At 40.4% G+C, this 23,998-nt stretch overlaps 1 protein-coding gene across 2 annotated transcripts; it reads right to left on the minus strand.

The window, feature by feature from the left end:
- Positions 1-10,924: 10,924 nt before the first annotated feature.
- Positions 10,925-17,488, minus strand: KRBOX1 (KRAB box domain containing 1). 2 transcript variants are annotated; one of them, XM_003894594.4, is made up of 5 exons: positions 17,362-17,488; positions 14,919-15,001; positions 12,359-12,485; positions 11,644-11,757; positions 10,925-11,179 (listed from the first exon to the last, which is right to left on the minus strand). In XM_003894594.4, the coding sequence occupies exons 1-5, from the start codon at positions 17,480-17,482 to the stop codon at positions 11,070-11,072; spliced, it is 555 nt and encodes a 184-aa protein (XP_003894643.2). In that variant the 5' UTR covers positions 17,483-17,488; the 3' UTR covers positions 10,925-11,069. The 2 variants fall into 2 exon arrangements, with proteins under 2 accessions (XP_003894643.2, XP_009199323.2); XM_009201059.3 differs by having other exon boundaries at positions 11,644-11,760.
- Positions 17,489-23,998: the final 6,510 nt, after the last annotated feature.

The following is a 23,998-nucleotide window of genomic DNA, read 5'->3' on the forward strand; positions in this document are numbered from 1 at the left end:
TTTTAAAAATCTGGGTGATGGTTACACGGTATGTATTCTTACACTTTAAAATTATGAAGTATTTTAAATATTTAAGAAAGTACAGGGAATGTTGAAACAAATGTACTTGAAATATACTCAATGAATGGATAATAGTCCCACCAGAAATTAAAACAATCTCTAAGCAACTAATAATTAATAGTTTAACATACTGCTGTGAAGAAAGAAAAAAAGATTCAGTGATTAATGGAGCAAAATAGAAAGCCTGGAAATCAATCCCATTTTATGTTAGAATTTAAACACATGATTACAAGGGCCATCATAAATCAACGGGTCTCAGAATACTTATTTACTTACAGGAATACTTCTAGGTATTTAAAAAAAAAATTCCAGGTGGTTAGATGCTTTTAAATCAAGTTATATTTGCTAAATATAGCATAAAGTAGAAATGAGTAGGTATCACTTTTCTGAAGATTGATTAACAATGGGTTTTTTGGTTTTCTGGTTTTGTTTTTTTTTCCATTTTTAGATGGAGTCTCGCTCTGTCACCCAGGCTGGAGTGCAGTGGCGCAATCTCAGCTCACTGCCACCTCCGCAGCTCAGTGCAAGCGATTCTCCTGCCTCAGCCTCCCAAGTAGCTGGGGTTACAGGCACATGCCACCAAGCCCAGCTAGTGTGTGTGTGTGTGTGTGTATGTGTGTGTGTCTGGGTGTATTTTTAGTAGAGATGGGGTTTCACCACATTGGCCAGGCTGGTCTCAAACTCCTGCCCTCAGGTGATCCACCCACCTTGGCCTTCCAAAGTGCTGGGATTACAGGTGTGAGCCACCACACCTGGCCAACAATGGGTTTTTATATATTGCATTAAATATCTCAAATTCTTAGGTATAACATTAAGCATTTACTATATTAAAAGGCACATGACACAAAGAGAAATTTTTCACTGTGGAATTAAAATTAGTAAACTAACAATAAATTCAACCTCACTAATTAAAGAAATACAAGGCTGGGTGAGGTGGCTCATGCCTGTAATCCCTGCACTTTGGGAGGCCGAGGTGGGCAGATCACAAGGTCAGGAGATCAAGACCATCCTGGCTAACACGGTGAAACCCCGTCTCTACTAAAAATACTAAAAATTAGCCGGGCGTGATGGCGGGCACCTGTAGTCCCAGCTACTTGGGAGGCTGAGACAGGAGAATGGCATGAACCCGGGAGGTGGAGCTTGCAGTGAGTCGAGATCACACCACTGCACTCCAGCCTGGGCGACAGAGCGAGACTCCATCTCAAAAAAAAAAAAAACAGAAATATAAATAAAAACAATCATACCAATTAACTTTTAAAATTTTAAATTGTAATATTTATTGTTGATAAGATTGAAATTAAGTACTGTATTCATACATTTCTAATAGCAGAGTAAATTGGTACAACCTTTTAAAAAGGCAATATTGCAGCATGTTTTTAAAACATAAAATAATTACATTTTTGGATTTGGTTAATCTCATTCTTGGGAATTTATTTCAAGCAAATCATTCAAAAGAAAGGGAAAAAAACACTATATTCATGACATTGTTGACACCACCACTATTTGCAATAGCTCACAGATAGAAATGTCCTAATGCCCATCAATGCATTTTAATAAAAAGGAACTAACACCAACTGGATGGATATCGGGGCGGGGAATGTGATTAAGACACAGTCTCACCCGGGCACAGTGGCTCATGCCTCCAATCCCAGTACCTTGGAAGGCGAGATGGATGGATTGCTTGAGCTCAGGAGTTCAAGATCAGCCTGGGCAACAACGCAAAATCTCATCCCTGCAAAAAATACAAAAATTAAATCAAGTGTGGTGGTGCATGCCTGTAGTCCCAGCTACTGGAGAGGCTGAAGTGGGATGAGTGCTTGAGCCTGGGAGGTCGAGGCAGCAGTGAGCCAAGATCTTGCCACTGCACTCCAACTCCAGCCTGGGCAAAAGAGCGAGACTCTGTCTTAAAAAAAAAAGACACAGTATCTACCCTAAAAGCAATTCACAGTTTGGAGAAGGGAATAAAGAAACGTACTCACATGGGTAATCAAGAAGGGTTATCACAAACAGGAATTATAGGGTATACAGAATTGGGGGAAAGGGAGGATACTTAAGAAATGAAAAGAAAAAGACACGTAACATTTTATCTGTTACGATTAAATTATGTATATGGACAAGGGTTAGCAATGGACATAGAGAAATAAAAATGGGGATCTACTGGAGTATCAGAATTGGAGGTATGGAGTATATTTTTCTTTAAATCTTGCTTAAAGTAGTTATAATTTATTGGTACAATACTGTGATAAATTTTTCACTGTCCTATAAGATTCATAATACATGAACACACTATGAATTATGTGGTCTCAGCCTACAAAATACCAGTGTCATAATCAAATGAAACTGAGATCCAACTGTATTGCTTAAAACTAATTCAAGTTTTAGGAAGTCCAAGTGGTTACCACCTTCTTCGCACACCTGCGTATCTCAACAGTTGACTCTGCTACATATACAATGTGATCCTCACACATACATTCATTTAGGTACCACCCATTCCCAACATGGCTGGACGCTAACCCTCTTCCCCACCCCGAGCTGTGATCAAGGCTGCAGTTGTTCTCCCCAAGCCCTCTCTCTCTCACCCCCATTTTTTCTTTCAGTTTCTGACCTCTCACCAGAGAGGCTCAGGAGCAAGATCTTCAGCCACTCCCAATCTTGAGCATGGGAAGATAGAAACTGTAGCTGGCTACAGCCCATACATGTGTGGGAGCAGGATCTTGGGATATCTTTCAGCAGTGCAGGGACAGAAGTAGGAATGAGAAGCTTGGGATCCCTGACCTCAAAGAGCCTAGCTTAGGTTACAAAGCATCAATAGGGGTACCTGAATGAGAAAGGTGGTGCAATCACAATAGCATGTGAATCATGGCATCGCTCTCTGGGTTTGAATTCTGACCACTCATACCCACTATGCATCTGTAAAATGATGACAGTAATAACCCCTTACCTCACACTTATTGTAGGACTGAGATAAAGCATATAAAGTCTGTATCACAGGACCTGGTTCATGGTAAGAATGTAATAAATGGTAGTGTACCTATGTGTTATTTCTATTATTGAGGACTTTCTGGACAGCCCTGTTCCTTATAACAGGCCCACTGCTCACATAAGGGAGGAGTGAAAACATCTGGGTCTCAGAAGCAAATGGCAGGCCATGCCAGCAATTTACTCTGAACATTCTCTACAACCTGCCTCCCACCACCATTTGCCTATTGTGCACTGCACCCCATTAAGGATACTCAAGGTTGCCAGCAGCAGGCAGAGTTACTGATGCTATCACAACTGGACATCGAGATTTCAGCCATGAAACCAAACTGGACACTCCAGCGGGGAGCAGGGGTACCAAACTGGAGATTTCTAAGCTTGACTCCTAGCCAACTTTACCTTAATTCACTCTGTAGACTTTCTTCACAGCAGCCCCTACACAACATGTTCCAGGTTCATTTAAGAGCCTATCTTTACTACAGAGCAACAACCTGGGAAATACAAATTATAGTTCACATAAAACACAATTACATGATAAAAACCCTTATTTAAGGCTGGGTGTGGTGGCTCACACCTGTAATCCCTACACTTTGGGAGGTCGAGGTGGGTGGATCTCCTGAGGTCAGGAGTTCAAGACCAGCCTGGCCAACATGGTGAAACCCCATCTCTACTAAAAATACAATAATTGGCGGGGTGTGGTGGTGGGTGCCTGTAATTCCAGCTACCTGGGAGGCTGAAGCAGGAGAATCACTTGAACCCAGAAGGCAGAGGTTGCAGTGAGCGGAGATTGTGCCACTGTACTCCAGCCTAGGCCACAAAGCAAGACTCAGTATCAGAACAATCAAACAAGCAAAAATGTTATTTAAGAAGGGTTCTTGGTGGTTCCAGTCATTCCTCTGAGAATTTTACACTCCCAAGTTCTTGTCCAGTCACATTACTTATCTCTCCAGGGCTTAATGGAGTTCCCTTTAGCTCCCAAGATCCCAGGAAAAGCACTGCCTTTTGCCCCAAGGTACTCTAACTGTAGGGCCAACAAATTCTCTTCAATTGTTCAACCCACTAACCTGACAGACTCCTGTTTGATCCATAAAGACAGTCTCATGCCCTACAATTCAAAGAGTGGTTTGTGGGCTAGTGTCCATCTGTGGACTCTTTCTCAATGGCCTCTAAGTCCAGAAATTGAGAATAAATGTTTAAAAATTTATATAGCATTTTACATTGCCAGGACATCCAAGCATATGATCAGCGAACTCATTTCACACAAGGTTTATACCAGTTTGGAACCCATCAATGGGTCACATGAGGCATGAACTATGTGTTAGTCATGTGCAACAGAAGCATTTATTTGTCTCTGAAAGATTGGTGGGGGAAGTGGGAGACTAATCCTTAACCAGAGGCAGTATGGAAAGTTCTGGTTTAACCTCCACTCAATTTTCCAAAGACGATCCAGAAAAGCTTAGCAGACTTATGATAGTTAATATTAGGTGTCAACTTTATTGGACTGAAGGATGCCTACGTAGCTGGTAAAGTACTGTTTCTGGGTGTGTCTGTGAGGGTGTTGCCAGAGGACTCTGACATTTGAGTCAGTGGACTGGGAGAGGAAGACCCAGCCTCAATGTGGGTGAGCACCATCCAACTCGCTACCAGCACAACTAAAACATACCAGGGGGGAGAATGTAGGATCTTTGCTTGCTGAGTCTTCTGGCTTTCATCTTTCTCCTGTGCTGGAAGCCTCCCTCTGTTCCTCCTGCCCTAGAACATCAGACTCTAGGTTCTTTGGCCTTTAGACTCTTGGATTTACACCAGTGGTTTGCTGGGGGCTCTTGGGCCTTTGGCCACAGAATGAAGGCTGCACTGTCAATTTCCCTGCTTTTGAGGTTTTCAGACTCAGACTAAACCACTACTGGCTTCTTTCTTCCCTAGCTGGCAGACTACCTACTGTGAGACTTCGCTTTGTGATTGTGTGAGCCAATTCTCCCTAATAAACTCCCTTCCATGTGTGTCTATATATATACACACACACACATATATATATATATCCTATTAGTTCTGTCCCTCTGGAGAACCCTGACTAATACAAGACTGGTTAGCTATCTTTTCTATTTCACAAAACAGTTTTTATTTTTTTTTATTTTTTATTTATTTTTTTTTTTTGAGATGGAGTCTCGCTCTGTCACCCAGGCTGGAGTGCAGTGGCCGGATCTCAGCTCACTGCAAGCTCCGCCTCCCGGGTTCACGCCATTCTCCTGCCTCAGCCTCCCGAGTAGCTGGGACTACAGGCGCCCGCCGCCACGCCCGGCTAAGTTTGTGTATTTTTAGTAGAGACGGGGTTTCACCGTGTTAGCCAGGATGGTCTCGATCTCCTGACCTCGTGATCCGCCCGTCTCAGCCTCCCAAAGTGCTGGGATTACAGGCTTGAGCCACCGCGCCCGGCCCCACAAAACAGTTTTTAAAACATGAATGGCAGACAGAAGGAACAGAAATATCGCATGGTCATCTTCTTATTTTCCAATAAAGGACATCAAAAACAAATGCATAACTGTAACAAAAGCATACAAGGCTCTTGATTACTTCAAAAAAGATAATTTTTATGCCAAAAAGAGAAAGAACAACAATGCATAAGTTTCCAAGAACTGTGGGTCATCTTATGTATACATATAAACCTCATATATACATAGATTTCTACCACATTTCCTTCATTTTCTAACTTCAAATTAGTGGAAATTTTATCACGGACTTCCTAGTCCACAGACTCCCATTTTGGAACTGCTTGTCTATTTTGCCTGGCTCCTATTTCACCAACCCTTAATTCTTCCCATGCTGTCAATGACCTTGCTAGAAAGCAGATTGACTATACATACAGCCCTGCTTTAAACTCCTGATCAGCTTCCCCTGGCAAGAATAAAGTCAATCTCATTAGCATGGCATACCAGCTTCTTAGTAATTTAAATGTTGTTCACCTCTTCAACACTAATTCTTAAGAGTAACCCTCAACATCACACTAAATATTTTCAGCTCCCTACTATGTCTGGATGGCCTAATATGCCCCAGACACAAGGAGTTCCATGCAGGCTGGTAATTACAAATAAATGAGATTAACATAATCCAGTTGGTCTGAGCTTAATATACAGGTGGGGGAGACTGTTTCATGTGAGCACTCAGTCTCCTTTATCTTCTTCTTGGCCTGGTAACTTCTCAATCTTATGAACGGATCTCAAGGACAAGTTCCCTTTTTGTCAGATATCTAGAAACAGTCCATGGATGCATTACCCATCATCCATCATACGCAATGTAGTTACCAATAATGCACTCAGGCCATAAATACCACAGCCTGGACCTCCAGGGATGTTTCTTCTTGCTCTCTGGATTGATACTCCTCATCCTGGGGTTCCCAAACCTCTTTGCTGTTTGAATAAATCTGTGGACTCCATTAACTGAGGTTCTTTCTTTTCTCAGCTCACAGTATGTCTCCTCCAGACCATTTCTCTACGTGACAATGCTGCTTTCAGCTACAAGACCTTGTTCTGAGTTCATACTTTCTAACCTTGGATAAACTGGTCTCTAAGTAGGTTGTGACTATTCTGGCTCAAAGTCACCAACATCTAGCTCGCTTACATTTTTCTAAACTGTAGCTTCTGGCCAAGCATAGCCTTTGACTATAACAAAGGTCATATAAAAATGCAAACCTTTGACCATAACAAAGGATAACCTTTGCAAAGCACAACCTTTGCCTACAACAAAGGGTAACATTTGCAAAGGGGAGACAAGGGAAAGGGAAGTAATTCATCACTCTGTTCCTGAAAATGTCATCTAGAAGCAGTCAACCTACAAAGGCTTATATACCTTTTTCATAAATAACACTGCTTGACCCAGTTATGGAAGGAAGAAAAGACAGACACATGAAAAGTAGACAGTAAATTATTCTTTTGGACCTAGAAAAGATGTCCCCATATAGAAAATAACAAACTGACTTTTTGGAGACAGGGTCTTGCTCTGTCACCCAAGCTGGAGAGCAATGGCATGATGATGGCTCAGTGCAGCCTCAAACTCCTGGGCTCAAGTGGTCCTCCTGCCTCAGCCTCCTGAGTAGCTAGGACTACAGGTGTGCACCACCACACCCATCTCATTTTTTTATTTTTTGTAGAAATGGAGGTCTTGCTATGTTGCCCAAGCTGGTCTTGAACTCCTGGCCTCCAGGGATCCTTCTGCCTCAGCCTCCCAAAGTGCTGGGATTACAGGTCTGAGCCACCATGTCCAGCCACAAACTGACTTTTTGTTTAACAATTCAGTCTCCTGTGAAATGTCAAATGAACCCAGTGGCTAGTATTCAATGAATGTTGCACCCCAGATGAAATCAACCCTGAAAAAGTAAAACTGAGGACCGGTTCCCATTTACTACTATGTTACGGCCTCCTATGAGGTCAAGGCATAAACACCTCTCTAAAAAGTCCATTTCTGGCAGCAATATCTTCAGTTTCTATTTGAATCCTTCTCTTCCTGAGTTGAGTGAACTCACTCACTTCTGCCATTCTTATAATGTACTCAAATGATCATGCTATATATTCATTTACAGTGGAAATATATTCATATTTCCTGACCTTTTTTCACCTAATCGTTGCTTCTTGCCCTTGCTACAACAGACAAAAACAGAAACCTATGTCCACCACAGGGTATAAAATTGACCAGCAAGCATGCTGTGGCCATCTACAGAAAGGTAAAAATGCAAAATGGAGGAGGGTGCAAGTAAGACTGAATGTAAAAGGCAGTATGAAATTTACAAAGGGCAAAGGGCCTATGGTAAGTCCAGGAAAGATCACAGAAAGGAGGAGAGAAGTGAAGACGGCATTTGGGGGAGCTCTAGTGTAGTTTTTCTGACACTGAAAAAAGTCTGAACTGTGACTGCAATGTTTGTCCCATACATCAGATTTATAGAAAATCTGTATACCTGGTCCTCGTAGATGCGTTTCATGCTGAGAACTAACACTAGTATTTCTTTCTGATTTCTTTTGTAGATGGTTTGTATTTTCTATATGAAGTTTCTCATTACTGATTATCTCCTTCACAGAACCTTTCTCGTTTTTATTCATTTCATCTCTTGTGAAATCTCTTTTATGTCTCACTAACTTGCCCTTTGATCTGCAAATTATCTTGAATATCAGGTCCCCCTCTCAGATATTCACCTGATACCATGCCACAAGATTTGTGTTTATCAGAAAGTATTTGTTTTGACGTCAGATGCTCATTCTCAGCCGAGGTTTTTCCACCTGATTAGAGAAGAAGAAATACAAATACCCACCTCTCAGCAATGCTAGAGGGAAGTATACCAGAAGTTAGCAAACATTTCTTGTAAACGACTAGATAGTAAATGTTTTAGGCTCTTCAGGCCATACAATTATCTGTTGCAAGTACTCAACCCTATCATTGTAATGTGAATGCAGACATAGACAAAACATAATGAATGAACATAACTGTATTTCAATAAAACTTCATTTATAGACACTGAAATTTGAATTTCAAATAATTTTCATGTGTTACAAAATATTCTTCTATTGATTTCTTTCAGCCACTAAAAATTCAACCATTCTTATTTCACACGTCATCTACAAAAAGACCAGTGGTAGGCCAGATTTTGGCCTATGGGTCATAGTTTGCCTGAACTAATCAGCAAGTAAGATTAGTATGTCCTATTATTACACAGCTTTTGTGTCCTTATAAAATGCTTTTCTTTAAAGACAAAAGATCTCACTCTGTCACCCAGGACTAAGTACAGTAGGGTGATCACAGCCCACTGAAGCCTTGAACTCCTGGGCTCAAGCAATCCTCCTGCCTTAGCCTCTTGAGCAGCTGGAACTACCGGCATGTAACACCACACCTGGCTAATGGTATGTTTTCAGAGATGGGGGTCTTACTATGTTGTCCATGCTGGTCTCAAACTCCTACCTTCAAGCAATCCTCCCGCCACAGCCTTCCAAGTAGCAGGGGTTACAGATATGAGCCATCACACCTGAAATGCCTTTAGAGCATTTAGGGAATAAAGTGAGAAAAGGAAAAGTCCTGAATCCCGACAGGGAAGAGAAAGCTTTATCAGAGTTTAGAAGTCCAAAGGGAGTTCAAGATGAGAAGACAGCTAAGAAGATAGGAGAAATCGAAAAGGGAAGGTCATGGGCTATGGGAATGAGCGGTAGTGTAAAAATACCAACAACAAATAAGGATGGGAACATGAAACAGAGGACTCAGATACAGTAGGGAAAGAATGGAGACATAATTGGGAGGCATAAAGTTAGGAGAGAATCTCTTAATTAAGTGAAAAACAACAAAAAATATCAAATAACACTGCATAAAGTGTTATGGCATAAATGAGAAAAGTATTATATTATTCCTGCTGTCAGAAAGCCTGTATTGGGAAAGATAATATACATACTATAGTTAGAGAACATAGTACTGGATTTGGAGAATGCATATCTAACCCACCACCCAAAATAACCACTCATGAATCATAATGTCACTAAGTATTTGCCAAAGACTAGCCAATGAAATCCAGCAGTATAAGGATTGTACATCACTGACTATGATTATCCAAGGAATGGAGGGTGGGGTTCAACACACCAAAATCAATCAATGTAATGTATACCACATTAATAGAATACAGGAAAGAACCAAATTTATCAGTCACAGAATATCATTTCACAAACTTTAACACCCTTCCACGACAAAAACTCAACAAATTAGCAACTTGATAACTTGATAAAGAGCATTTACAAGAAAATAATAGCTAACATCATACTTACTGGTAAAAGATTGAATGCTTTCCCCATAAGATCAAGAATAAGACAAGAATGTCCACTCTTGCAACTTGTATCCAACATTGTGCTAAAGGTTCTAGCCAGAGTAATTAGGCAAGAAAAAAAGTAAAAGGCATTCAGATTAGAAAAGAAGAGTTTGTAAAACTCTATTTGCAGATGACATAATTTTGTATATAGAAAATACAAAGAAATTCACCAAAATTCAAAACTGTTGTGCTTCAAAGGACAGTATTAGGAAAGTGAAAAGACAATTCACAAGATGGGATGAAATATTTGTAAACCATGTATCTGACACGGATTTAGTATCCAGATGTCAAAACTCTTAAAACACAAAAATAAAAGGAAAAGTAACCAATTTTAAAATGTGCACAGCTTGAAAAGACATTTCTCCAAAGAGGATACATAAATGGCCAATAAGCACATTGAAAGACTCTCAATGTCATTAGTCACTGGAGAAATGCAAATAAAAACTTCAATGAGACAGCACTTCACATCACCAGGATGCCTACAGCCAAAAAGGTAGACAATATTAAGTGTTGGAAAGGACGTGAAGAATTAGGAACCCTTATACATTGCTGGAGGAAATGTAAATTTGTATAGCCACTTCGGAAAAAGTTTTGGCATTCCTCGAAATGTTATACAAAGAGTTACCATTAAGACCCAACAAGTATCTATCCAGAGTATGTACCCATGAGAAAACACATCTGCATTATAACTTGTATACTACTATACTGATGCATGTTACAAAATGGATTAACCTTGAAAACATTATGTTAAGTGAAAGCCAGTGGCAAAAGGCCACATGTTGTATGACTGCATTAATACCAACTATCCCTAATGAGAAAATTTATGGAAACAAAAAGTAGATAGGTAGTTGTGTAAAACCAAGAGTTGGGGTTGGGTATGGTGAATAATTCCTAACAGATAGGGGTTTCTAAAGATCTAAAAGTAGACTGTGGCATGCCTGCACAACTCTGTGAATATTCTAAATACCACTTAATTGTATACTTTAAATGGGTGAATTGTATGATTTGTGAATTGTATCTCCACAAAGCTGTTTAAAAAAGGACATGATAGCCTGCTTTGTACATCAGAATGAGTTATTTTAATGAATGAAAAACATTAAATCTACCAGTCTACAGAAAAAGAAAATGTGTGTTTGACATCGTTTAAGGTGGCTCTTACATCAACTCCTTACTTGGAAAACTGGTATTTAAATATCAAGAATTAAGCCTTTCTCCTGTCTTCCCAGCATTGACGATTTTGAAAAATCTTTGATACTATTGTACGTAACACTGCTTTAGCTAAGTAAGTATATCTTCTTAGTTCCAAGTATCCTAGAGGGGAGGAAAATCATAACAACTGTAAGCTACCTTAAAATATTTCAGTATAAAATTATTTAAAATTTTTAATATATTAGTTTTCATGAAAAACATAAATTTTTCTACTTGTTCTATTGGTCAGTGGACAAGATAATACTGCACCAAGTTTATCAATTTTGTAAAACTGGAGAAACTGGAAAAAAGTGATCACAAATAACCTGTAAAGTATTTAGAAAAACTGTTCCACATATCCCCAAGAGATAAAAGCATCCCAGTGTGTGAAATACAGAAGCAGAGTGTTGTGCACTACACTTTAAAGGAATGGGAAGCTATGAATAACACACCAGTCAGAAAGAATGTGATCGAGGATCCCAGTGTACTCCATGATGTTGGGCACAGAGAACACACACCTTTCATTTTGATGAAATGAAGGCAAAGGAAGAGACAAAGCTGGAGAAGATCCCTCTTGCTTAACTCACCTATCAGGCCTGCTCTCCAGTCACTCCTGCTTAGGACTACCTGTGGCCGAATGAAACAGGACTCTTTCCCTTGCTCCAGATGAGAGACCAAAGCTGGTTTGGAAGTGGGCGGCACTGCTTGAAAAGACGAAAACATAACAGAATAATGAGCATAGTCATAGGGGTCAAAGTCAAGCCTATGGCTGCAAGAACAAGCAAGGGAGGTGAGGAGGGTAATTCCTGGGTGAGCTATAGAAGAGGTACCCTAAAGAGGTACTGGGAGGGATCCTGGGAAGAAGAGTCAGGATGGTTCTTCCAAGGAAGCCTGAAATATCCTGGAAGGCAGATTTCTATTTAAAGGGCAACAAGATTTTTTACCTTGTCAGAAGATGAAAATCTGCCACTATGGGAAAAAGACAAATGGCTCATAGGAGTAACTCCCAGAGGGAGACAAAGTGGCTGGGTTCTCTCAAGATAAATTGGAGGTTCAATACTAGGCTAAGGGTATCACGATATAGCTCAAGCCCTACTGTACTCAGAATCACCTCGGAGGCAGGTAGGGAAGGAGGGCAGCTTTTACGACAGAAAAAGAAGGAAAGCCCTTTGCAGGTCAATAGACACCAGGGCTTTCTATACCCGGCAACCTCTGACATCACTATTTGGGGTCAGCTAATAATTATAAAAGAGCCCTTCAACCTGAGGGCCCAGGCAGAAACCAACAGCAGAGAGGCCTTACCTACAAAGGCCACAGCCTCATAGTTCTCCAGCATCACATCCCTGTACAAGGCCCTCTCGGCAGGCACCATGATGGCCCATTCCTTCGTAGTGAAGTACACAGCCACGTCCTCAAAAGCCACTGATTCCTGAAATGACAAGTTCCTACTTTCCCAGACCTCAGTACTTTGGTGATGGTCAAATCTGTCAATGAGACACCTGAGAAGGGCACCTATAATGATACGTATTCAGTATTGGGTCCTTCACATGCCTACAGAGTTTTTTTGTGTAAAATTTAGGTGTGGAGGAAGAAGATGCAGAATTAAAGGTAGCCAGTCAGAGTTCAGGATACTTTCCCAGTAAGAACCAAGTACACCTCCACTATGAGCTTCTAAACATGTGACCTCCACACAGACACTGAACCTGCTGCATAGGATCTGGGCTTGGGCCCGAGCATAGAAGTGCGCATGTGGAAGGAGAACTGACCCCTGAACATAGCTGTCAGCTTAGCTCTAAGCCCCTCCCTAATTTGTGTATATACCAGTGATTATTTCAGTTACTCATATTACTCCATTTCCCAATTCTACTTTCATTCTAATCCTTCTTTCTTGCCTGTCTCCTTGCCCACTACCCCAAGCACAAAGCTCTCCCATCAGTCAATGAACTCCCACCTGCAGCCTGTCTTCATGCAGAGGTAATGAGGTTAGAGAGGCATAGGAAAATACTGCTTACTTGAGAAAGGCTACGGTGGTGCATAAGGCTCAAGATAGGCCCAAAAAGGTGGCTATTTCAAGTTTTTAAGCCCTGGAGTCAAGCTCTGTATTTCAGAAATAGAGCTTTAGTGGAAATGGTCTTAATTTGGAGTATGAGATTAAGGGAACCTAAAATCTAAGGGATTTTAAAAACAGACACAGACATATATGTTCACCAAATGTATGACAAAGTAACTAGAGCAATTCAGTGGATAAAAGATAGATTTTTCAATACACAATCCTGAATCAACTGGATATGTGTATGGAGGGAAAAAGAACTTTTGACCCCTGCCTCACACCTTTAATTTGAGATGAATCACACACCTAAGTATAAAGGTAAAACAATAAATCTTCTAGAAGAAAACACATGAGAACATCTTCATGATGTCTGAGTAAGAAAAGATTTCTTATACAAAACAAACTGATATACTGGACTTCATTAAAAGTAAAATCTGTTTATCAAAAGATACCATTAGGAGAGTGAAAATGCAAGCCACTGACTGGGAGAAGTAACACATATATCTGACAAAGGACTTATAATAAATAAGAAACAATACAACTTAGGAGGAAAAAGGGTACAGTGTAATAAAAAATATGAAAAAAATATCTGAACGGGGAGTTCACATAAGAGAATATGTCAATAAACCTATGAAATGGTGCTCAGCATCACTGCTTACTAGAGATGAGGAAATTTTTAAAACCCCAATGAGATACTACAAACGAGTGACAAGTATTGGTAAGGATGTGGAGCAACTGTACACTGCTGATAGAAATACAAATTGGAAGAATCATTTCAGAAAATTGTTGGGCAGCATCTACTAAAACTAACCAAATGTATACTCTATGAGCTAGCCATTTTACTCAAAGAGACATACCCAAGAGAAATGAGCATCTATGTCCACAAAAAGACAAGAATGTTCACTGCATTCTTATTCATGGTAGCCCAAAATGGGAACAACCAAAAGTCCATCCACAATAGAATGAATAAAATGTGCTATTATCACAAAATGAAAAACTACTTAGTAGTGAAAAAGAACAAATCACCGCTGTGTGCAAAGTCAGTGAAGTTCACAGACATAATGTTGAACAAAAGAAGGCAGATACAAAACAATGCATGTTTAATGATTCCACTTATATGAAGTTCAAGAACAAACAAAACTTTCCCATGGTGACAGAGGTCAGAATAGTGGTTAACTTTGGGATGAGCAGTGGATTCCTTGGGAGGCAGTACGAAAGGGACTTCTAGGGTGCTAATAATGTTCTATGTGTTTCTATGAGTGAGGTCATACAAGTGTACATAGTTCTAAAAAGCAAGCTATACTGTTAAGACTTGTGTTATAGGCCGGGCGCGGTGGCTCAAGCCTGTAATCCCAGCACTTTGGGAGGCCGAGACGGGCGGATCACGAGGTCAGGAGATCGAGACCATCCTGGCTAACACGGTGAAACCCCGTCTCTATTAAGAAATACAAAAAACTAGCCGGGCGAGGCGGCGGGCGCCTGTAGTCCCAGCTACTCGGGAGGCTGAGGCCGGAGAATGGCGTGAACCCGGGAGGCGGAGCTTGCAGTGAGCTGAGATCCGGCCGCTGCACTCCAGCCTGGGCGACAGAGCGAGACTCCGTCTCAAAAAAAAAAAAAAAAAAAAGACTTGTGTTATATAAGTTAAACCTCAATGAGAAATGTGTGTGTGTGTGTATATATATGCATATATAAAATTATGTTATATATTTATGTAAACGTGTATATATAGATATTTCTATGTATGTATCTAATAAACATATATGTATATACACACAGGGATACGTACAGAGACAGAAAAAAGCATCAGCTCACCTGGGACCTGGTTGTTAAGGACATAGCTGTCATCATCTGACCTCTTTTATTCCTTTCTTGGGTAAAGGTAAAAGTCTCAGGTGCTGAAGGTGAAGAAAAAAACATTAATGGCAATAACTTTAATGACCATAAGTCCTACATACAACCTCTGACCCATCCTGTTTTGAAGGCTATATAAATAACTGTTCATTAGTTATTGTTTATCATCAGTCTCACAAAGGCGAGATAGCAGGCATACAGAGAAATGCAAAAAGGAGGTAGAAACATCCAAGAAATAAGTCATTAAAAAGTGGACTGAGAAAACTGTAATTTCAGCTAATCCAGAGAAGATATCACAGGAAAGAAAACAGAAAAGGAAACTAAGGTAGACGGTGGACAGAGTGTTATAGGTGGAAAAGAAAGTCGGAATTCTGAACAGTTAAGATCCCTGAAATCCATACAGTACAGATAAGAATGAGTTATATAAAAGAAATCCATTAAACACTGTAAGACCTCAGCATGTTTTTCCTCCCATGCTACTTAATATTAGAACAAGACAGTTTCTACGACTGAAGTAATAAAAGTTTAACAGACTTTGAAAATAGTTATTAGGAATATTCTGATGTCTCCCTACTACTATTTTTCCCCTAAATACAAGATATTCAGTTTTATAAAGGTGTTGGGAGTGGGTAATGAGAAAGAAAACACTATCATATTAAAAGAATCCATCAACTTCATAATATGTCCCAAATACTCCAAGTTCCAAATGTTATAGTGTAAGGAAACAAAACAATTTCATTTCTAAACTAGTTCCAACTCTCATTCTGGGTCATTTAATTAGTTCATCATTAGGAAGTAAGTCTTTTGCCTTTCAAGAGTGAATCATCAATATTTATGCATTAAAGGCAACACCTGAAATACAAAGAGCTGCCAACAGGTGGATCAGAGATATTCAAAAAGCATATAAACACATAAAAGTGCATGTACTCATAGACCTTAAAAACAACTTCCATTCCAACTCCGTATCTGCATTTTGCCTTAAGTCTTAGGATATTGCAACAGCATGGGACAAAAGACTATAAAGCCAGTGCATTGCCCCTCCCTCCAATGACTCTTCTTAGTGAATCCAGAAAGCTATTCAGGAAGGTAGAGGAAGCTGAAGGTGTCAAAGAAACAGCTGTCAGGAGACGCTAGAAACGGCATCTTGGAAGTTAACAGGGAGTCCAGTAAGGAGAAATATTTATGAGTGTAAAGAGAAGTACTTTAAAAGAAAACACAGTGTAAACCTACACAAGTAATGCTGCTAAATTCATGGATGGTTTCTGTCCAAGGAAGGGTAACAAAAGCAGTGATTCATCCTGAGTAAATAGGTAACCCTTGTAGTTGAGTGTCTAATTCTCTAAAATCATGATACTATAATCGTATCGGCAATAAATGTCCCTTACAGTGGATACTTAACAGGATTAGCACATCAAACAAAAGGACTTAAGCAAAAAGGTCTGATGTGCACAGCTGACAATCTGTGAAAGGGAAATCATCTGGAAATAGAACTACAACAGATGCCACCCTACAAAACACAAAACACTCCCTATGGAAGTGTCTTCCTATAGGGAAAACTATGTGGAGGTGAAGCATAAATAACAAGCCACATTGGAGAACAAGTCACACTCCCAACATAGTCGACTAATGGCAGGGACATCGAATGTTAACCTATGAACCTTGACAATTAAATTATGACAGTGGAGTAAAAGTTCCGAGAATGTAATGAAAAGAATATAATGAGCAATGTTAAGAGGTCAAGAAATCTTTCGACATCTCCAATCCTGTACATAGAAACTATGTTAAACACTAAATACATATTAGGTGCATAATGGATACGACTAGTCCTTTCAGATTTAACATTCATATGAGCCAATCCAAATCGCAGGGCTCCATATTTTCCAAAATGGGACATCCTGGGGACGGGTAGGGAATACATTTTAGTATTCTCAAATTTTTGGTTGCTCTACAACAGTAACAAGTTTCAAGACTGGCGTACACTATGCCAGGCGAAAATAACTGATCACCAACTGATTTTCTGTGACCAACTGAAAACGGGGAAACTGACAAGCTGAGGGATAGGGTTGGGGTTTCCGCATCCGGGGCAAAGACAAGGGGGCTGGAGCGACCGAGGGGCGTGTTCTGTTGCTAGAAGGTTCTGGAGTGTGGACAGTTAAAACTTTTTGTGGGCTTCGAAGTTAACATGTGAATGTGTGTCCGTATCTGACTCTGAGTGGGCCACAGGCTGCCCCGGGTACAGAGAAACGAGGGGGTGGGAGTCGCGGCCACCGTTCCGGGCCTCTGCCAGTTCCCCGTCTCGACGCTACCGAGCCAAGCTCGGGGATCGGCATGAGGACCCCAGTACCAGCAGTAGCCGCGCCCGCCTCCCTCGTGGCCGTTTCCCGTCCTCCTCAGACCCGCTCACCGTGGACTCCTGGCGGCCTCTGCAGCTTTTCAGCAAGCAGAGATGGTGGGCGCCCCTCGCCGATCCTCACAAACCAAAACCTCACGCGACAAAAACGAAGGCGGTCCCGGAAGTGCGTCATCACACTGACTGGCCAACCCATACACTCTCTGGATTTCTCTCTAGGACTCCTGGAGGACCCCACATCTTGGTGCTTCCCTCCTAATTCCCGCGAGGAAAAGGGCACGCTGGCGAGATAGGCTCTTCGCGTTCCTCCAGAGCCCGGTTCTGAGTCGAGGCACCTTGCTCGTGACACTGCATCATCCTGCCAACCTTGAATACTGGCTTCCAGTGCCTTTATTACTGTTCTACAATAACTGCAACTACAAGTCTTACCCAGAATATGCAAGAAAATGTGATTGGTTATATGTTTTACTGATCTTGTTAAATTTAGCATTTGGATTGTTATAGCATAATCAACGAATCACACATTATACAACCAGGACTTCTCTTGAATTGCTGTAATGATTGCACTCCTAGAATGTGATGTGTTTCAATGTTGCTGACGCATCTCACTTCCATACATTACCACTAGCAGAGAGGATTAGCAATGGACCATGGGCAAAGTGAGAGTGGTCAATTTACCCAAGAAATATTCATCCCCTGTCCGGCACAGCTTAACACTGTCCCAGGAAAACAGCGTCACTGCATCAATCAGAGGTAAGAAAGGATACCTATCATGATGAGAAACCTGTTGAAAGCCCTTAGAGGATATAGGTGTGGCCACCCCAGAGAACTTCCTGACATGCTGTGCCAAAGCCTGTGGCGAGGGTACAGTAACTGCCTTGATGCCAGCAGTGAAGGGTGTGAAGAATAAGGGACATTTGCTCCCACCTCCATTGTCTTTGGGTAATTGTCTTTGGGTATTGTGTATCACATGACATCACTGTAGGAAGACAAATGAGCACAGGCTGACACAGGTGCCCACACATGCAGCTCACATCTGCTGCAGGGGTTTGCAGTCTACCCCTAATAGCCCAGAGCCCTGAATTCACCCTGTGCCTGACATAAGTGAGAGCCACCCAAAGTCACTGCTGGCACCGTTTTGGTAGCTCAGTCTCTTTTCTTTATTTTTCAGTGTTTTTAAAAGTGTGATTCTTTTTTAAAAATCAAGAAATTCACCTCAAGATGTAGAAAACTGAAAAGAGCATGGCCCCACCCTTACAACAACAAAAAACAGCCAGATAATCTAAAATTTTCTCTTGAACACATCAGAAAGCTAAGATCTGGGGACAAACAACTTAATCTAAAATCTGATGTAAGACAGGCACTTTCAAGGAGAGATGGTTGTAAGCACTTTTTACGTAGGACAGATGCCATTGGATGCATGTAAGCTGTTAAGAAGAAATCAGCTAAAATGTATAGTGAATTGCTAAGGTCCACGTATTGGCTAGCCTGAGAATATAGAGACTAACAGAACTCCTGTGAACCATAGACACAAGCAGAATTTCCACCCTCTTGTATATTCTTCTCTATGGACATCATCAAATGTGTGCACACACTCATACACACATACAATTGACAGTAAGGCAAGAAGAATCTTATGAAAACCTCCCCCCTAGAAAAGACCTGAATCCCCATCCAGGTCCTTCTCCCCTATTTCCCCTGCAGAACAAAAGTCCTAAGCCTCTGAGGATGAAGAAGCAAATCCTGTCACCCTTAGGGACTGATTAAGATCCAGTGGAACTGAGGGGAGGAAAGAGAACAAAAAGCTCTCTATTCATGAAGTAGGCGTAGAATTACATCCTGGGTCCAGACCATAGAGGTCTCCTACAGCTGGGGATAGGGCAACATCCCTTAATAGACCCCACCCTTAAGTCTCAGAGACACAGTGCCTACCTAAGATTAAAGCTGAATCACAACAGAAAATGCCATCCCTTCTACCACCATCAAAATATCAAATGCTGAGTCACTAAGAACAGCAGTCTACTGCTAGAAGGATAAGAACATGGAGAAAGACCCCTCTCTGAGGCACAGGAATGAAGGGAAGGCCTCAAGGTGAGAGTGGTGCAAACACTAAGAAAATCTCCTTTAGCAAACCATCCCACACACTAAATTCAAGGTAATACTGGAAGAATTCAAAGCCTGTGGATAACCATAGCAACAAAAACATCTAAACATAGTTTAACTCCTGATTAGATCAACTCAAGCCTCCACAATAAAGATCTACCAAAAGAAAAAGTATGCCTGTTTCATTTTTCCTTAGTCACTATATGTATTTGTGTGTATGTATGTGTATGTGCATATATGAGTGTATACTATATGTGTATAGTATGTGTATATAAATATATATATACATACACGAATATTTGAATGCAGCCAGAGAAAAAAGACACTTTACATACAGAGAAACACAAATAAGAATTACAACCAATTTTGCATCAGAAACCATGCAAGCCAGAAATAATGTAGTAACATCTTTAAAGTGCTGATGGTAGGTCAGAGAAAGGTCAGGAACTCATCAACCCAGAATTTTATATCCCGCAAAAATATTTTTCAATAATGCAGGAGAAATAAAGATTTTTTCAGATAAACAAAACAAAATTCATTGCCACCAGATCTGTACCATAAGAAATGTTAACAGGTGTTCTTCAGGCAGAATGAATATGATACCAGACAAAAACTTGGACGTACACAAAGAAATGATGACCTCTAGAAATGTCAAGAAATGAAAATAAATATAAAATTAACTTTTTTCTTATTTTGAAAATTACTCTAAAAGATAAGTCACTGTCAAAAGAAAAATCATATCAAGGTACTATGTTAATACCATATGTAAAAGTAAAACATGACAAAAAATAGCACAAATGTTGGGAGAGAAGGTTTGGCAGTTTGTGTTGCAAAACCCATACACTACATGAGAAGTGGCATAATATTATTTGGAAATAGACTCTAATTATAGATATATATTGTAAGCTCTGAAAACATGCATTAAATTTTTCAGTAGAAATAATAAATCAATTATGGGGATAACACGGAATCACAGAAAATCCTCAATTCAAAAGAAGATTTAAAAGAGAGAAAAAAAAGAACAGATAGAACTAATATAAAACAATTAGCAAATGATAGATTTTAATTCAGTCATATCAATAATTATATTAAATAGTGCTCTAAAGGCACTAATTAAAAGACAGAGGCCGGGCGCAGTGGCTCACGCCTGTAATCCTGGCACTTTGGGAGGCTGAGGTGGGCAGATCACGAGGTCAGGGGTTCAAAACCAGCCTGGCCAACATGGTGAAACCCCGTCTCTACTGAAAATACAAAAATTAGCTGGGCATGATGGCGCATTCCTGTAATCCCAGGTACTCAGGAGGCTGAGGCAGGAAAATTACTTGAACCAGGACCCAGGAAGAGAAGGTTGCAGTGAGCCAAGATTGCACCACTGCACTCCAGCCTGGGCGATAGAGTGAGACTCTGTCTCAAAAAAAAAAAAAAAAAAGAGTGTAAGATTTGATTTCTTTTAAAATGCAAGAATCAACTGCATGCTGCATACAAGAAACATGCTTTAAATATAAACACATAGAAAATGTTAAGTAAAAAGATGCATGAGGTTCTAGGTAAGATATAATTAGCTTATTTTACCTAGTTGTTTCTACTAAATGCAGGTCTAAAACTTGGGTAGAATGCATACAGTAGGTATTTGACTCTGAAAGGTAAACAGGAGCAAGCTGTTTGAGGAGGAACAGAAGTGAAAATACCACAAGATCAACACTGAGCTTACCATTTTTTCTTCTCATATTCCCTAACCTGAACTGTACATAGCCCAAATTCTGAAAGTGTGCATCAGCAGAGACAGAAGTAAGGGAGAAGCCCTTGAGTTCTATGATAGCTCAAGGAGTGGAAAGTAGTCATCTGATGCTCTGGAAGAGAATAGAAATCCTCTGATTTCTTTTCTTTATACTTCCATGCCCCAGTCCCAAGTAATCTGTGCTGGGGATAGAAGCAAGACTAATGGGTGTTGTCCAAAACCTAAAACTCAGAGAGAGTAAGAATCTTTCTCTCTGATCAGAGGAGCTGTGATCTCAAGAGGGTGAGAGAAACTCAAGCTGCTTTTTTTGTTTCTCCGTCCTCTCACTGCTTAGTGTGACCATAAGGGAATAGCATACAGTTTCAACTGCAAAAAGTTTATAACAGAGAGGTCTAGATAAAACCTCAGCTTTCTACCTGGAGGATCAGAAAAGAGGGGCAAGGGCCGGGCAAGGTGGCTCACCTTCACGCCTGTAATCTCAGCGCTTTTGGAGGCTGAGGAAGGCAGATCACTGAAGGTCAGGAGATTGAGACTAGCCTGGCCAACATGGCAAAACCCTATCTCTCCCAAAAATACAAAAATTAGCTGGGTGTGGTGGCGGGCGCCTATAATCCCAGCTACTTGAGAGGCTGAGGCATGAGAATCGCTTGAGTCCAGGAGGTGGAGGTTGCAGTGAGCAAAGATCGTGCCACTGCACTCTGGCCTGGGCAACAAAGTGAGACTCTGTCTCAAAAAAAAAAGAAAGAAAGAAAGAAAAGAAAGGAAAGGAAAGAAAGGAAAGAAAGAAAAGCACGAATAGACCAGAAACTACTAGCGAAGTTTCAGAGAAGGTTGAGGTCAGTACGACAATTTGTTAAAGTTATTTAGAAACTCCTGGGTTTACTCCTGAGTTAGACATGCATGGATGTGACCCCAAACAGCATAGACAGAACTAAATATGGAATACATCACCTCCCAAGCCCCAGAATGGCTCCTCAGTAACCTGCACAGGGGACAGATATGGATAGTATTACAAAAAGTTTTGAAAAATGAACTGATATTAGGATTAAAAAAAAAATCAAAGAAAAATGGCCAGATTTTGCACCCTGAGCCCAACAGGGTTGAATTACTGCTTTTTTAAAAAGTAGCACTATACTTAAAATTTAAACATGCTTCGGGGTCTCATAATACAGCATTCAAAATGCTTAGGATACAATACAAAACTACTTGGCATACAAAAAATATACCCAGAAAAAATATTGTTTCATTGAAGAAAACAATCAACAGATGCTAATGTTAAGATGACACAGAGGTTAGAATTATCTCAGAATGATTTTAAAGCACCTGTTACAAAAATATTCAAACAATTAAGAGTGGGCACTCTTGAAGTGAATGGAAAGACAGAAAACCTCACCAAAGAAATAGAAAACAAAAGAACCAAATGAAAAATTTAGAACAAAAAAAATAATAATAAACAAGAAACTCAGTGTATGAGCTCAATGGCAGAATGGAGAGGACAGAGGAAAAAGACAGTGAACTTGCAGACAGATTCATAGACATTATCTAATCTGAAAAACAGAAGAAAAAGATGAAAAATGCAAGGTGCCTTAGGGGCCTATGAGGACAATATCGAAAGGTCTAACATTCACTTCATCAGAGTCTCAGAACGGGAAGAGAAAGAGTGTGGTGTAGAATGAATATCTGCAGAAACGAAGGCTGAAAACTTTCCAAATTTGGTGGAAAAACATAAACCTACAGATTCAAGCTTGGTGAATTCCAAATAGTATAAACACAAACGCAGGCCTAAATACAGCATAATCAAACTACAGAATAAAAAATATTTAAAAGCTGAGCGCAGTGTCTCATGCCTGTAATGCCAGCACTTTGGGAGGCCAAGGTGAGAGGATTGCTGAAGTCCAGGTGTTTGAGACCAGCCTGGGCAACAGAGCATGATCCTGTCTCTACAGAAAAAATTCAAAAATTAGCTGGGAGTGGTAGCATATGCCTGTGTCCCCAGCTATTCAGGAGGCTGAGCTGGGAGAATTGCTTGAACTCGGGAGGTCAAGGCAGTGAACCATGATCTCACCGCTGCACTCCAGCCTGGCCAACAAAGTGAGACTCCATCTCAAAAAAAGAAATGTATTTAAGAAAAAGAAAAAACTTGGAAGCAGTCAGAAAAAAAAATGCATTATTTATAGGGGAACAATGATTCACATTACTCTAATTTTAAATGGAACAATATATTTTAAAGTGCTACAAGAAAATAATTTAAATGAAAACATTTTTTGTTTTGTTTTGTTTTTGAGACAAGGTCTCACTCTGTCACTCTCACCCAGGCTGGAGTGCAGTGGCACAATCTTGGCTCACTGCATCCTCTGCCTCTCAGGTTGAAGTGATCCTTCTACCTCAGCCTCCTGAGTAGCTGAGACTACAGGCATGCACCACCACTCCCTGGTTAATTTTTGTATTTTTTGTAGAGACAGGGTTTCAGCATGTTGGCTGGGTTGGTTTGAACTCCTGACCTCAAGTGATCCACCCTCCTCAGCCTCCCAAAGTGTTGGGATTACAGGCGTGAACCACCATGCCTGGCCATAAATGGAACAATATTTTTAAAGTGCTAAAAGAAAAGAACTGTCCAACCCAAAATTCTACGTTCAGTGAAAACATCCTTTAGTCAGAAAAATACAATGCATTATTTATAGAGGAACATTGATGCACATTGCTCTAATTTTAAATGGAACAATATTTTTCAAGTGCAAAAAGAAAAGAATTGTAAACCCAAAATTTTATGTTAAGTAAAAATATCCAAGGGCCAGGTACAGTAGCCCACGCCTGTAATCCCGCATTTTGGGAGGCCAAGGCCAGTGGATC

This window comes from Papio anubis, chromosome 2 (assembly GCF_008728515.1).
Source record: "Papio anubis isolate 15944 chromosome 2, Panubis1.0, whole genome shotgun sequence".
NCBI lineage: Eukaryota > Metazoa > Chordata > Mammalia > Primates > Cercopithecidae > Papio > Papio anubis.

Bases quoted from the DNA above. Each gene is read 5' to 3' on its own strand.
- KRBOX1 (XM_009201059.3), bottom strand. From the start codon at position 17,482: ATGACGCACTTCCGGGACCGCCTTCGTTTTTGTCGCGTGAGGTTTTGG. The intron at 12,486-14,918 runs GTGAGCTGATGC...TTGTCATTTCAG, and splicing joins CCTTAACAACCAGGTCCCAG to GAATCAGTGGCTTTTGAGGA. The intron at 11,180-11,643 runs GTGAGTTAAGCA...CCTCCCCTCTAG, and splicing joins CTGGAGAGCAGGCCTGATAG to GATACTTGGAACTAAGAAGA.